Here is a 15199-nt window from a genome sequence, read left to right as displayed (position 1 = left end):
TGTCAAATGAAATTCAGAAAATAAAATGAGATCCCCACAAAAGCCAGGAAATGTAGTGAAGGACTAAATCTTCAATATTTAGATAGAACAAGGGAACCAGCTCAACTTTTTCTTACTTAGGAAAATTATTGCTTGTAGAAACACTCTCAATGTTCAAAACAGATGTGCTCTGGATCATACGAGTACGTGTAAGTTTCATTTCCCCACCCTCCTGTCTGCTCCCTGGCTGTGAACAGGCAGTACACTGTAAATGATACAAGGATCCTGCTGCTGGAAATGCAGGAACTGAATTGCTGTGGATTTCAAGATAATGCCTGCTCAGGAGAAGGAACGTGATATATGTACACACTTGTGATCACAGAACTAGTACTCAGAAGTCTATTTTTGTAGGATCTTTCAGGAACATAACTATAATGTAAGGTCTTATGCAACATTTATTTTTTAAAAAACAAAACAGCTTCTGTGATTCAGAGTAGTGTGTGAAAGTACACAGGCAATTTTAAATACAGAAGCAACATTTTATCTAGAACACCAGAACAGAGGCAAATCAGGGGGTTATGGGGACCTGGGCAAAAGCAAATGGGAGCCCCCCACCACACCTTCTGCCTGCAGTCCCCTCCATGCCCCCCTGCCCCCAAAGCTCCTGCAGGAGAGCTGGGTCGGGGTACTGGGACTTGCCCCACTCTGCCCACCCGGCGCTCCTGCTGGGAAGTGGGGTTGGGGTGCAGGGACTTGCCTGGTCCCACCCGCCTGGAGCTCCTGCCAGGGAGCAGGGTCGGGGCGTGGGGGCTTTGCAAAAGATAATCCTCTCCAACTGTGAGGTAAGTTATGTCTTCGTTTCAAAGAGAAAATAAAAATAATTGCAGTAATTAAGTCTTGGAAAAAACAAAGGCATTTACCAGCAATTATAAGTTATTCTTTACCAAGCCTGACAATATCATATAATGATACTCTAGTAACGGTTCAAAGGAATATAGACATTGATAAATCCGATAAGCATTAAATGGCTGGCCATTATATTCTCGAGGATGGAATCAATAGTACATTATCAAATGAAACTGCCACGGTGGAAACATAACTTGGACGATCAGAAGCCACTTCCGCTTGTGTTAATATTCAGTTTCAAAAAGTTGTGCAACATTCACAACCAGATGCCTTGTAAATAACTGACCAGCAGGGAAATTGCACCATGGTAGTTAGATGAAAGGCTTAGATAAATCACTTTTGTTTTTAAAAACAAAGTGGAAGCATCTCTTTAAATTCCAAGACTGGTAAAATAACCAAAGGTAGTAGAAGTTAAAAAAAATTGCAAAGGATAGTGTATTTAGTCAGAAAAGATATCCCAACATCTAAGACATTAGGTATAGTATATGTCAATAAAATCTGTATAAAAACAAATATTAACCTTTAAAGCCAGTAAGAAACAACTTAAAAAATAAATTAAGATCTGATTTGTTGGATTTTAAATTACTCCATTATTAAATTTAAATCCACAGATTATGTAGGACCTACAAAGGAAAAAAACACACAATACTTTTTGCTTCTTTTTCTGGCTCTGCAGCAATGAAGCTATTCCCAAAGCTGTGCAGTCACTTAGCTGATTACATAAAATAGGATGCGAAAAAGAAATAAATTAGTGTTTCTAAAGTAGCTTGAAATTTAGAATTAAAAAAACCACAATGTTTTCCAAATGGAACAACAAGATGAGCAGGGATATATTTTCAAGCTTCTTTATGCCTTTATTGTAGGAAGTACAAACTTAAAAAAATATACTCATCCATAGTCTCTTTCAAGAATACCATGATACTAGGATTGATAATTAGTCAATATTTAAACTATCTGGTGAAAGCTTTGCGTGGGTTATCTATTAAATAAGCTACAAAAGTTGCTTCTGCTATCCTAAAGCCTAAAGGACAAGTCTGCTACTTAGAAGGATTTTTACCATTTTCATGCTAGGATTTCAAGCAAGTAGTGGTTTGTTTGTTTTTTTTCCCCCCTCTTGAGCTTAAACAACATAATTCGTGCTATACAGTAGCATCTGGCTAATTGGCTCTTGAGTAAAGTAGTCCCTTACCAAGCTATTTTAATCTTGTTGATCAAGCACATGGAAGTCTTTGTGATTCTACACACAATACCATTTCACTAGAATAAATCTTTGAATCTGTAATTTATAATCATTCACAAAAAGAAACTATTTCCAAGATACCAGGGTGGCTACAATCAGCAGAGGACTCAAAACACAAAGATGTTTATCCAAAATATTATGCACCCTGCCTTTGTAACACATACACATGGACACTGGATTAAAGGTCAGTTAAGTACCATGTACTAAAAGTGCCCCCAAATTAACCTAGGAATCCAAAGTATCGTATTTTGTCTTACCACAAAGACTACTTAGAGCAGTAACAGGTTTCATATACCTGCTAGGGGTAGGAATACCAAGAATAATTAAGAATACTTACAAAAAAACCTTAAAGTTTTCTTTTTTGCTGTGTCCCCACAAAAAAGCCTGCCTCCCAGCTGAGAGCATCATTTTATCTGTTGGCCTGCACTGGATCTCTGACACTTCCTCTTTAAGCAAAAGCCAAAAAAGCCATAGAATTCCAACTGCCAGAATCATTAAAGCTTGACACAGGCCTCCATCACTCCTCTTCGAAGACTTAGCTTTTCTGCTCCAGAAGAGATTTAAACCTGGTTCACAGGCTAGTGAGCCCAGATAGCCCCCATTGCTGGATCATATTAAAGAAGTTCTGTATTAAAATCACAAATGAGTTTGATTCCCCATAGTTTAAATTCCAGGGTATTACTAATTAAGAGGTCTCTTGGTTTTTGGTACTGTTTCTCTCCCACTATGTGTGAAACTTGCAAGCTGCTAATTTTAGTATTACATTCTAAGACAGAGTCTGTTCTCAAAGTAGTTCTTTGTAACAACAGAAACGGCACCCAGAGACTCCCCGCCCTTTTGTTGTATTCATCTCGCTTTGTTAACAATTGTAATTAAAATAGAGATAGAGGATGTATGTGGATGGATGCTTGGTGTGGATAATAACTGAATGATCAGGGAGGTACCAGCCTAAGAATCCAGTGTCCATCAGCTGAAGAAGGCGTCAAGTGGAAATAACCAGAGGACCCCCGGAGGGCATACTGGAATCCACCCAACAGCCTCAAGGATGGGAGACCCAAAGGACAAGATCACATCTGGCAGCACGGAGCCGTCAGGAATGTGCCATCCGCTGATTGATTCAGCAACAGCATGATGAAGCAATTCCATAGACTGGCATAGGAAGAAATTCCTATAAAAATGGACTCTAGAAAGTGAGAACTTTGGGGTCTGATTCTGCAAACCAACTTCCAGGAGCATCAGATGAGCATCTGACAAGACCCTGCTCCCTCCTCATGTCCAGGCCACCTAGCCAGTGGCTTGGCATGAGCAACTCTAAGGCTGGTAACTATAATAACCTTGCAGAACGTGTGTGTGTGAGAATAAATATGACATTGAATGGAATGTTATAGCTATAACTAACTGCTTACTATGATTCTTTCTGTATTCACAATAAATGTGGCATTTTGCCTTTTCCCCTTTAATAAGATCCTGCTGGTTTTTATTTTATTGGTACAACACCATCACAGACTAAACTGAATGTGCTCAATGTTTTGATAATAGCAGGTTGGCTTTGGTATCTTCTGTCAGAAGAAGGAGCAGAATATGCCCGGGGTGCTGGAACAATTTTTATAGTGGAGATACTGAGAGCCACTGAACTAAGCTGTAAACCCTACTTATGATGGAAACCGCTTCAAGCCAGGGGTGCAGCAGGGCCCCCAGTTTCAGCACCCATGAATATGCCATACAGTGGTACAAGCTTTCAGAGAAGCATGACAGGAACTGATTTTTGAATCTATACGATCAGATTCCAGAATCTTATCAGAGAAAAAAGGCACATTTAATACACAGTGCTATTAACAACTTGATATGAGGAGGAGGGCAGAGGTAGAGGGGAATTTTTATGCACTCTGGCCTCCTTGGTTTTCTGAGCACAGGTCTGAAAGTGTCTCCAATACCAATGGCCCCAGGGGAATCGCTGTTTGCATAAAGCAGCCTTTTCCCCCCCTGCCCCAGACTAACCCTTTGATGTTTCTAGGAGAGGATAGCAAAATCATTTTGTGTAAAAAAAAAAAATCTTTTTATTCCTTACAAACATTAATTTCCTACTATCCCATTCAAACTTCTATTCAGGATTTTTCCATATTGAACATATCTTGCTCTAACCAGTTAATTATTTTGTACAAGAATGAACTGAATATTTAAATACAGAGATGTCACTATGGTCTCCTTAAATCCACACCTGTATTGTTCTTTCAATGAATGCATTACGAAGAACACAAGCTAAGCATTAGATATTCTAGAACATACATACTTCTTACAATCTAGTTTTACATGGTCTTGCACCTTAGAGAAGTGGAAATGCAAACACTGCTCAGACCACGCTGATTATTTGTTGCACAGACACACAACATGTGTGCACATGTAGATGCAGTATGCAAAGGTAAAAAGCAAAAGGCAACCTTTTCACTTTTCCACAAATTTCAGACCACACCACCACCCACCAGTGGACTGCATTAGTTAATGCCAGATTATACTGTGTTTTACACAACTGTATAGCGAATGGATACCATCCAATGTAGGATTGTTCTTATAAGACTTTCAATATTTAAAAACATTGCTGTAGTCTAGTGACTAGTCACAGAACTGGAAGCAAGAACTCCCAAAGTCTAATACCTAATGTGCTATGTGGCCTTGGGAAAGTCACTTCACTTCCATGCGCCTACTGTAATGTGGGGATAATTCACATCTGGTGCAAAGTGTTTGTATTGGTGTAAAGTGCTGAGTATTACTCTGGTCTTCAACTGTTTCAGTCAAAGCTCTTTGGTCCTGAGGGAGGTATGTGTGCCACACAGCCAGTGTAATCAGGCCCTGTACAGAAAGAGAACCTCTCATGCGCTAGCAGCCATGCTGGATGGGCCTGATCTGATGGCGAAACCAGAGGAGACAAAGACACTGCATACTCATGTGCGAAGAGCAGACAAGAATAGATGAGGAGTTGAGTAAAGGGAGCAGAGACCAGCAAAAGTCCCTGTCTCCAGATCCCTGGTAGAAAATGTAGAGGGAAGGCAAGAGATAGATATTCCTGTCCTGATGGTATTTTAGTGTCTCTTACAACCAGCTGTGAAGCTTTAAGGCATACTTTGGACTGCAGCTGTGTGAATACTCTGTCAGGTGTTCCAGGCCATGTCTAAGTGCACTGCCACCACCATCGCCTTAACAAAATTCTTACTTCCCTATTGCAAACATTTTTTACCTCTTCATTCTAGAAAACCTTCCATTAGAGATCTCAAAGCACTTTGCAAACATTAAATAAACTTCAAGACTGTCCCGCAAGAAGTAATAATGGATATGAGCTGTTTGCTCTTTAGATGCAGCTTGTTCATATAGATACACACACAAGTTTCTCTCTTTTGTTTCCACTTTATGCATCCGATGAAGTGAGCTGTAGCTCACGAAAGCTCATGCTCAAATAAATTGGTTAGTCTCTAAGGTGCCAAAAGTACTCCTTTTCTTTTTGCAAATACAGACTAACACGGCTGTTACTCTGAAACCTCTCTTTTGTTTGTTGTTAAACCACCACGATTACTTTCAAATAGCTTTCTGGGTTTGAAAGACACAAAAATAAGACTTTTGTTCCACGGTGACCTATAGAAGGAATTTTTTTTTAAATGAGCTGGTGTCTTTTTGGCTATTCTTTCAACATAATCTGTAAAAGATTTCTTTTTAAAGTTCAGATAGCATCAAAAGAAAAAAATTCATGGAAGACATCCGAAGAGGACTTACTGGAAGTCTCAGAAAATATATGCTGTTAGATCTCCTACCTTAACTGAAGGGGCAAAGGTGTTGAATCTTTAAGATCTCCTAAATTAAATAGGGGTTAACAACAAACGAATGATGATTTTAAGAAGTCCCACTGAAAGTTCCTTTCTCTCAGTTGCTCAACTTTCACTCTCCTGGCTCCTGTGATGTCAGTTTGAGTGGTCCAAGTCTATCAATGAGTCATCCAACAGACAGGACTTGATATTTTAAACTTAAAAACAAGCAGATTTTTTAAAACCTCACACCTTCTTTGTATTAATAACAAATTTATAAAACACAAGTCTCTATCCCCACTCTTTGCAGGTCACCTCTTCCTTTGTCTTGAATCTAATCAGCCGCTTTCGCTTAGGGACTATACTGCAGTTGTTCAGCAAAATCATAAAAGAATTGAAAGCCACTTGAAAAGTAATCTACAGTTCACCATGCAAGTCAACTCTCCCTCAAAACAGAGATATATGCTGGCAAACCCTTAACTACAGTGGCACCAACAACCAACACTACTGCTGTACATTTGTGATGCAGGGCAAATTAGCTGACCGATGTGTATTACTTCTATGTGGACTGTGTCATATGTTTTCAATCAAAATTGAGTTTTTGACTAAACAAAAACGTTAATGGAAAGTATGATTTCCTTGAAAAAACATTTTTTATTGGAAAAAAAGAGTTTTCTGTTTTCCGACAATTACTTTTCATCAGAAAACTGGAAACTTCATTTTTTAAGCTGTAAATTTAGAAAAAAACAAAAACATTTTGATTTTGTTGAAGTTTTCAACCAAAACTGAAATGTTTTACAGCCAGTGCTAAAAGTTACTGAACCAGCCTGTAAAATATTTCCCCCACACACACACACAGCTGCTCAACAGATTCTTTATTAAATGTTACATGTTAAATGGTTTGAATAGTCAGGGAAACCATGCCAAAAACCTGCTGTTTCCAAGCACCATCCGGCCCATTTTTCTCCTCGCAGTGTTACCTGCCTTTCATCAGACATATTCCTGCTGTCTCATTCCCAGTCATCACTTGTTATTTGTACAATAGTAACGCCTGCAGGCCCCAACGGGGATCAAGCCCCCATTGAAGTGGTTGTCATATAAACACAAGACACCGTCCCTACCCCCAAAGAGCTTAAAGGCTAGGATGTAACAAGTGGGTGTAACATACAGATGCAGGGGGTAAGGGGAAGATGGTGAGAGCAGCAGGACACTTGGCTGTGGATGTGCACAGTGTACAGTATAAATCACAGCTATTAATGCCCTCAGCAGTCCTTTCCCACTTGAACAGTTAACACCCGTGACCTTAGTCTCCCCTTTGATGTTTGCCCACCTGCCAATGTACATTTCCCTCATAACCCCGTTCAGCCGTTCTCCCCAACTCCTCGCTCTGCTGTCCTCCATGTCCCCCACCTCTTCTCACTGTTCTATCACCAGACTCCCACACCCGCCCCCAGACTGTCCCCCGCTCCACCTGCTCTCCCCCAGCCCCACTCCCATCGCCCCCTCTCCTTTCACCCTCCCAGACCCCCCCGCACTGCTGCCTCCAGCCCCCCTCCCAGCCCCCCCACCGTCCCCTTTCCTTTCACCCTCCCAGGCCCCCCGCACTGCTCTCCCCCAGCCCCACTCCCATCCCCTCTCCTTTCACTCTCCCAGACCCCCCCGCACTGCTCCCCCCAGCCCCACTCCCATCTCCCCCACTGACCCCTTTCCTTTCACCCTCCCAGACCACCCGCACTGCTCTCCCCCAGCCCCACTCCCATCCCCTCTCCTTTCACCCTCCCAGACCCCCCCAATGCTCTCCCCCAGCCCCACTCCCATCCCCCCCACCATCCCCTCTCCTTTCACCTTCCCAGACCCCCCACACTGCTCCCCCCAGCCCCACTCCCATCCCCCCCACTGACCCCTCTCCTTTCACCCTCCCAGACCCCCCAGCAATGCTCTCCTCCAGCCCCACTCCCATCCCCCCCACCATCCCCTCTCCTTTCACCTTCCCAGACCCCCCGCACTGCTCCCCCCAGCCCCACTCCCATCCCCTCTCCTTTCACCCTCCCAGACCCCCCGCAATGCTCTCCCCCAGCCCCACTCCCATCCCCCCCACTGACCCCTCTCCTTTCACCCTCCCAGACCCCCCTGCACTGCTCTCCCCCAGCCCCACTCCCATCCCCTCTCCTTTCACCTTCCCAGACCCCCCCGCACTGCTCCCCCCAGCCCCACTCCCATCCCCCCCGCCATCCCCTCTCCTTTCACCCTCCCAGACCCCCCGCACTGCTCCCCCCAGCCCCCCTCCCAGCCCCACTCCCATCCCCTCTCCTTTCACCCTCCCAGACCCCCCGCACTGCTCCCCCCAGCCCCCCTCCCATCCCCCCCGCCATCCCCTCTCCTTTCACCCTCCCAGACCCCCCGCACTGCTCCCCCCAGCCCCACTCCCATCCCCTCTCCTTTCACCCTCCCAGACCCCCCGCACTGCTCCCCCCAGCCCCCCTCCCATCCCCTCTCCTTTCACCCTCCCAGACCCCCCGCACTGCTCCCCCCCAGCCCCCCTCCCATCCCCTCTCCTTTCACCCTCCCAGACCCCCCCGCACTGCTCCCCCCAGCCCCACTCCCATCGCTCCCTCCTCCATCAGCCCCCTGCCCCCCCAAAATCCCCCAAACCCCTGTGCCCACCGCCTGGGCCCCCCAGCTCCCTTCCACCTCCCCAGGCGTTACTCCTTATTGCCCTCCCCGACTCCTCCTTCCGCCTCCCCCGCCCTCACCCGCGTCCCCCGGGCCCGGCTGCTCCCCTCAGCCCCCGCCGGGTCCTGGCCGCGCGCAGGGAGCCAGACGCCGCCGCCCCCCTCACCGTCTCCTCAGGCCGCCGCTGCCAGGCACCGGGGAAAGGGGGGGCGGGACCCCGCACCGACCCCGGCGAGAGTCAGCGAGCCCAACCAACCAACGGGAAAAGGGCTCGGAGCCACCCAGCCAATGGCGAACGTTAGAGTCGGAAACCCGGGGCGTGGACAGCAAGGCCAACCAATGGCGGCACGGGACACCGAGCCCCGCCGGCCAATAAGGAGCGGCGAGGGGCCGATCCCAGTCCCACCGGCCAATAGGACAAGGCGAGCCTCCCTCGCGTAGCCTCCTGCGCGCCGCAGCCAATGGGCGAGCAGAGCGCTCGAGCCAATGCGGGTAGCGAGGACGGCCCAGGAGAGGGACGTGGCTAGAGGCGGTCGAGGGCCAATCCAACAGCGTCCAAGAGGATACCTGGCTCCACCCCCTATTCTCGCCGGCTCACGCCAAGGGCAGGGCGGGGGGAGCCGAGCTGAGCCGGAAATTGCCGAAGCTGCTGCCACGGACCTGGCGGAAAGAGCCGAGCTTGTTCCGGAAAGTGCCGAAGCTGGGAGCTGGTCGCAACACTGATGTGCTGAGGCTGGAGCCTGGTGCGGAGCCAGCGGGCCGACCTCAGGGGGGGTCACTGGTCCAGGGGACCCCTGGGCTTTGGGGTCACTGGTCCTGGGGCCCCTGGGGTCACTGGTCCTGGGGCTCTGGAGTCACTGGTCTTGGGGGGCCCTGGGCTTTGGGGTCACTGGTCCTGGGGGCCCTGGGCTTTGGGGTCACTGGTCCTGGGGGGCCCTGGGGTCACTGGTCTTGGGGGGCCCTGGGCTTTGGGGTCACTGGTCCTGGGGGCCCTGGGCTCTGGGGTCACTGGTCCTGGGGGTCTGGGGCCATTGGTCCAGGGGGGCCCCGGGCTCTGGGGGCCCTGGGGTCACTGTTTCCCCACCTCCAGGGTCCCAGCCTGTCCCATGCATGGAGCCTACTCCCAAGGGGGGCCCTTGGCTCTGGGGTTGCTGGCCACCCTTTTCCATGTCCCATGCAGGGGGCCTGGTCCCCATCCAGGTCCCAGCTGGGCAGCTTTGGCTCCGGAGTCTCTGTTCTGTCAACGCCAGGGTCCCACATCCCAAGTAGCATCCCCGGCACCACGTTCTGCCCAGACTTTCCACCCCGAGGGCCCCACCACTGCCCTCCTCAACGCTGTTGGATCTGTAAAACAGCAGGCCCTTCCTGTCCTGGGCTGGATGGGAACGAGTGACCCAGCAGCCAAAGGCCCCATCCCCTGGAGCCCACCAGCCCTTCCCAGAAGTTCTGACCAAGCCTGGCCTTTGTAACCTCTGCCCTCGACGCATCACAGCACAGGCCACCCCAAGCCCCACACTCCTCCCTTCTCCGCACTTCGCCTGCGCTCTCTGCTTGGGACCTGTCCTCTTATTCTGTGGAGTGGCCTCAGCCCAGCTTCGGGCTTTATTTCCTTTATTTTTGATTCTCCTCTTTCCACCTGCAGTCTGATGCCGACACCTACTGGGCACCCAGGGCATCACAACGCTGTCAAATATCAATGTACCGTTCCCACATTCAACCCAAAGTGTCTCGTTGGTGCAGTTTATTTGTAGGACAAGCGGCCGGCAGGCCCAGAGCAGAGCCCGGTGTTGTCCAAAGATAGGGTAAAACACAGTTCCCACCCTTCTTGGGGCAGCGAAGTGCAGAGCCCCCATGCCACCACCAAGTTCGGTCCAAGGGCAGTCGTCAGCGACACGTGGCTTTGTCAGTGTTTGGCCCCAGTCGTGCGTGGGAGCCGCTCGTTGGCCCCGGCTGCACATGGACCCTGGCCTGTTGGAACAGGAGCGGGTGGCAAATCAACACCAGGTGCGTGTTTGCCTGGTCAGTTATAAAACATTGCTGATGCAACTCCACCCCCTGCATGCGAGCTATCGGGTTGGCCCTGAGAATGGTGTAAGCTCAGCAGGGAGGGGTTGTCGGCAGCCAAACCCAGCATTATCGGTCCCTGCCCTGAAGAGCGTGCAGTCTAAACAGACAGGACAGACACAGAGTGGGAAGGGAAACAGGGATCAAGTGACTTGCCCAAGAAGTTCAGTGGCAGAGCAAGGACTAGAACCCATGTTCCTGGCTGCCATGCCAGTGCTCCAGCCACGAGACTAAGCGACAGCCCTCGAAAATTACAAAGGAAAAACCCTGCTTTATTACACACCCTGGGCCCAATCCACAGTCCCTTGTTCTCAAGGGGAGCGACAGAGTGCTGAGCACTTTTGGCCATTTCACTGAGGCCCTTCTGATAATTTGCCCCCCATCCCTGGTTTCTGATGAGCCCCTGCCCATGTCAGCCACCTTCCATCTCTGGATCTCAAAGCACTTTGAAACCAGTCACCTCAAACCCCACCTGGGGACCAGGCACTAGCCCCCTTTTACAGCTGGACTCACTGAGACCCGGGAGGAGACATGCCTGGCACCACGTCACACGATGACTCAGCAGCAGAACTAGGAACGTCACCCAGGAGGGCTGATGGCCAGTCCCCTTCTCATAGGCAATGAGTTGCCATCCAGCGAGCCACCTGCCTTTCCCCCGGCCCCCGCTCAGGAATGGGGGGGGGAAGCACACACTACAAAAGCCTTTCTCTTGCTGCCCTGTGCAATGTGCCAGCCCGGTGCCCTGTCCGTCCCTGCCGCAGGATTGAAAGGAACCTCTGAAGTTACTGCTGCTCAGCTGGGCCCTTTTCCTTTGCACCTGGCTCCCTGTTTTGCATTTCACCCTGCCTGTGAGCACAAAGCTAGCCTGGTCAGTTTCACTTCCTGGTTCTCATGCCCTTCCCGGAGCAGTGCTGTGGGGTGGGAGGAAAGCGATAGAGTCTTTTATCGCAAAGCGGTGGGAGGGGCGCAGCAGCTGGGCCTCCCCCACCAGGGGTGCTGCCCATCATGTGGGCTTGGCTTTCCTCGGCTGCACGAGGCTCTCGTAGGCTGCCTGCACCTCGATGAACCGTCTCTCAGCCTCCTCCGCCCGGTGTTGGTTGTGATCCGGGTGCCAAAGCTTCACCAGGTCCCGGTAACTCTTGTGAATCTCCTCCACGGGGGCGCCGTCCTGGAGACCCAAGACCTGAGGGGTTGCAAGGAGAAATGACCCCACTGGACTGGCAGCGGGGGGGGGATGCAGCGAGTCTCTGAGCTCTGGGGTCTTCCCCTTAGGGGATTGGGAGGGGAGCTGGATCCAGACTGGGGACACTGGAGACCCAGGAACTGCAGCCCACCTGGAGACTGGGCCATGGCAAAGGATGGGCAGTGCAGGCTCAGACTCCCAGGCCAGGCACAGAGCTGGGCAGTGCAGGAGATCCCCTGCAGCAGGCGGTCACGTGAGCCCGCTGGGAGCAGCACAGCCCCTAGGGGGCGCTAGTGCTCAACGTGGCCCCGAAGGTTCGGGAAGCCAGGTGCTTCCCTTCACGTGCATTTGCTCCCCCTGGAACTGGGCGTTGAACGACTCCCACCCGCACCTGCTCCGTGCAAACCAGAGTGGAAGCCGCTGCCCCATCAGGTCCCGCTGGTTTCCCTCCCAGACAGAGCTGGGGATCCAAGGGCCCTGGCCCCCGCTTTCCCCGCTGCTCTAACCATTAACCCCCAGCACAGAGAGAGCAATAGAACCCGAGAGTCCTGGCCCTCTGGCCCTTGCTCTAACCACTAGCCCCCACCCCCCTCTCTACACTTCTCCTTTGTCCATGTAAACGCTAGTCGGCACCCTCGTGCTGTGACCTGACGTCCCGGCGGACGCCCACTGCTCACCCCAGGAGCCGGCAACTCCCCACCTTGTACGCCAGCGGCTGCCGCTCACTCTGGAAGCTCTGCACAAACTCATAGACCTTCTCCCACTCCTGGAAGGAGCCGGTCCCGAAGCCAGCACCCTCCGTCAGCAGCCTCCAGGCGCGGTAGGGCAGAAGGAGGAGCTGCTCCAGGAAGCTGCCCAGGGACGGGAAGAAACTGAGCCGAGCCAAGATGGTGCCAGTGACGTGGGCGACGTAGCCGGCAGTGGCGGCTGTGTTGCTGAGGGCGCAGTAGGCCAGCGGGGCGGTGAAGGCCAGGTAGGCCAGGCCCAGGTGGTACAGCCGGGCGCGCAGTGTCTCGCCGGTGCCCCGGCAGGCCTTGTAGCCCCGGCACTGCTGGGCGGTCACGCTGGCCGTCAGGCTGACGGGCAGGATGGCCAGGGCGCGGCCGTAGAAGATGGGGGAGGTGAGGAAGGCCGCCGCCAGAGTGCTCCTGAGATCCGAGGTCTGGTCACCCACGCTGGAGACCACGTGCACCCCCAGACCCACGGCCAGCGGCAGGGCCAGCAGGTAGAAGCCGGCCAGGGAGGAGAGGCCGATGAGTGCCACCAGTCCGAAGTAGATCCCCACCAGGACCTGGCCGAAGAAGCGCGTGGGGCTGAGGGCCGGGGGCTCCGGGCCGCGGGGCTGCGGCTCCCGGGTGTCATTGGCGCGTGCCACCCAGCCGGGGAGCCGCCAGAACTCCCAGAGCCAGCCCACCCCGAAGCCCCCCAGGGTCAGCATCCACAGCAGGGCGTGGCTGTCCCGGCCCAGGTAGATGTGGTGCAGCCCGACGGGGCCCCCCAGCGCCCACAGGGCGTAGGTCACCAGGAGCCGCTTGGCCATCGTTGTGGGGGGTTGGCTCACACGGGCTCCGATGCTGGGCTGGGGGGGTGGGACATCATCCCGTGGCGATGCCCCCCGCTGGCTGCTGGGAGTACCGCAGGTGTCCTGCCACCCTAAAGGAGGGGGGTGGAAGAGATCATTGCGCGGCATAGGGGGCGGGGGCAAAAATCCCTCCTCCCATGCCTCCCTCCCTAGCCGGACACCTGGCCCAGGCTGCCCCTCTCCCCCCAACACAGTAACTAGAGATGCCCCCTGCCCCCCATCCAGGTGTGCTCAGTGCCCCGGCATTCACAGTCACCAAACCAGGTCCCTCTCCACCCCAGGTGCCCCCTGCCCTGGGAGCCCTCATCCCGCCCGGGATTGGGGCCAGCGGGGGCTTGGAGACGCCTCGATGTCCCCCACTCGGGACATCAGGGAGCCAGGGCTAGAGTGAGCTGGGACGGGGGCACCCGGAGAACAGGAACAGGGAGCAGAATCCACCCCCCCAACAACCCCCGGCCCCATCCCAGAGCCGCCCTGCACCTCGGCTCACGTACCTCTCTGCACATACACCCAGCCAGGGGCCCCCGGACGCAGGCTGTGGGGCGGGGAGGGGGCTGGGCCACCGGGACTTTGCTCCCAGGCTCCCCACACCGGGTTAGACTTTGCCCACATCCCGTGAGTCCGGGCGCTGACTCAGTGGGGCTTGGCGAGGGCTGGATTCTGCCTGCACCTAACACCCACTCGTCAAAGGGCACCGGCCTTCCCAGCAGCCTCTGCAGCCCTGGTGGGGCTCCCTTGGGGGAAGAGAGGGCAACAATGCAGCCCCCTGGAAATGGCTGGTGGAAAGACTCCTGACCCTCACTCCTCCGCTAGGCGCCAGATCACTGCAGCCCTGCCCCAGGGCCTGAGCTGTGGGGCCAGCATGTCCTTCCTGCCCCCGCTCTGGGCCCAGCTTCGCTGCCAAGCCCGGCTCTGACCTGGCTCTAAGCCCCTGGGGCCCGGGAGGTTCGTTTCCTCCCATCACCTGGATCTTCCGCACCGGGGCCCTGAGCCCTGCCCTGGTCTCGTGGGGCCTTGTGCTTGGGCATCCCTGCCGCTACCCTCCGGGCCAGCTGAGGCAGGATTCAGGGGCTAAGGCCCCGACCTCTAAGCACTGGGCTTCCCCACGCTGTTTCCCAGCTCTAGGAGCCATCCGCCCGCGGGGTCCGTGGGAATCCCCCACTGCTGCGGCTCTTTGCTGTCTAGCATGAAGCTGGGCGTCAAGTCCCCTCTGCTCTCCATCTGCTCCCCTCTAACTAGGGCCCTGTGCTCCCCAGGGTCCTGCACACACTCCCCGGCCGGAGAGAGCCACGAAGGAAGGGGGGGCAGAGTAACCTCAAGACCAGCACCCTCAGGTCGGAGGCGGCGGATGGGGAACCGACGTCCGTTTCCATCTGGGGGTCATTCCCAGCACAGGCTCTTCAGCCCCCGGCTGGCGCTAACCAGCCGCTGAGCCAGACCCTCCTACAGCACCATCCACCCACAGCGTCCTGCCTGTGTGCAGCTGCCCCGCCTCTGAAATGCAGCCGCCTCTGGGTGCCACTAGGCAGCTGTATTGTTACCGGGGTGTCTCGAGGGGCCACGCTGCACAGACACGGAGAGGGGAAGTGACTCGCCCAGGGTCAAGGTCAGGGGCAGAGCCAGGTGTCCTGAGTCCTGGTGATGGGCCCCCACCACTAGGCCTAGCTGCCTGGGCACTGGCCAGAGGCAGCGGGAAGGGCAGGCGGAGTTTGAGAGAGGGCCCTGGCTGCCCAGTGCGGCCCAACAAGAGACCGGAGTGGAGGGCTGGACCAGGCTGAGTG

The 15199-nt window shown here is 53.2% G+C and overlaps 2 protein-coding genes across 3 annotated transcripts in view; both read right to left on the bottom strand.

The window, feature by feature from the left end:
• Positions 1-8868, bottom strand: part of SPATS2 (spermatogenesis associated serine rich 2) — a 47996-nt gene extending 39128 nt beyond the window's left edge. Inside the window, exon 1 of one of the 2 annotated variants that reach the window (XM_077838212.1) lies at positions 8756-8868. The gene's annotated coding sequence lies outside the window, so the exon portion shown is untranslated. The remainder of the gene's footprint in view (positions 1-8755) is intronic. The other variant, XM_077838211.1, reaches the window with a different exon arrangement.
• Positions 8869-11656: 2788 nt separating this feature from the next.
• On the bottom strand, positions 11657-13376 carry DNAJC22 (DnaJ heat shock protein family (Hsp40) member C22). Its single transcript, XM_077838877.1, has 2 exons — positions 12537-13376; positions 11657-11836 (listed from the first exon to the last, which is right to left on the bottom strand). Exons 1-2 carry the CDS (start codon positions 13374-13376, stop codon positions 11657-11659), a joined length of 1020 nt encoding a protein of 339 aa, XP_077695003.1.
• Positions 13377-15199: the final 1823 nt, after the last annotated feature.

This window comes from Eretmochelys imbricata, chromosome 20, assembly GCF_965152235.1.
Source record: "Eretmochelys imbricata isolate rEreImb1 chromosome 20, rEreImb1.hap1, whole genome shotgun sequence".
In the NCBI taxonomy this organism is placed as follows: Eukaryota; Metazoa; Chordata; order Testudines; family Cheloniidae; genus Eretmochelys; species Eretmochelys imbricata.
The sequence above is the reverse complement of the archived record's forward strand: the minus strand, read 5'-3'. Positions and strand labels throughout refer to the sequence as shown.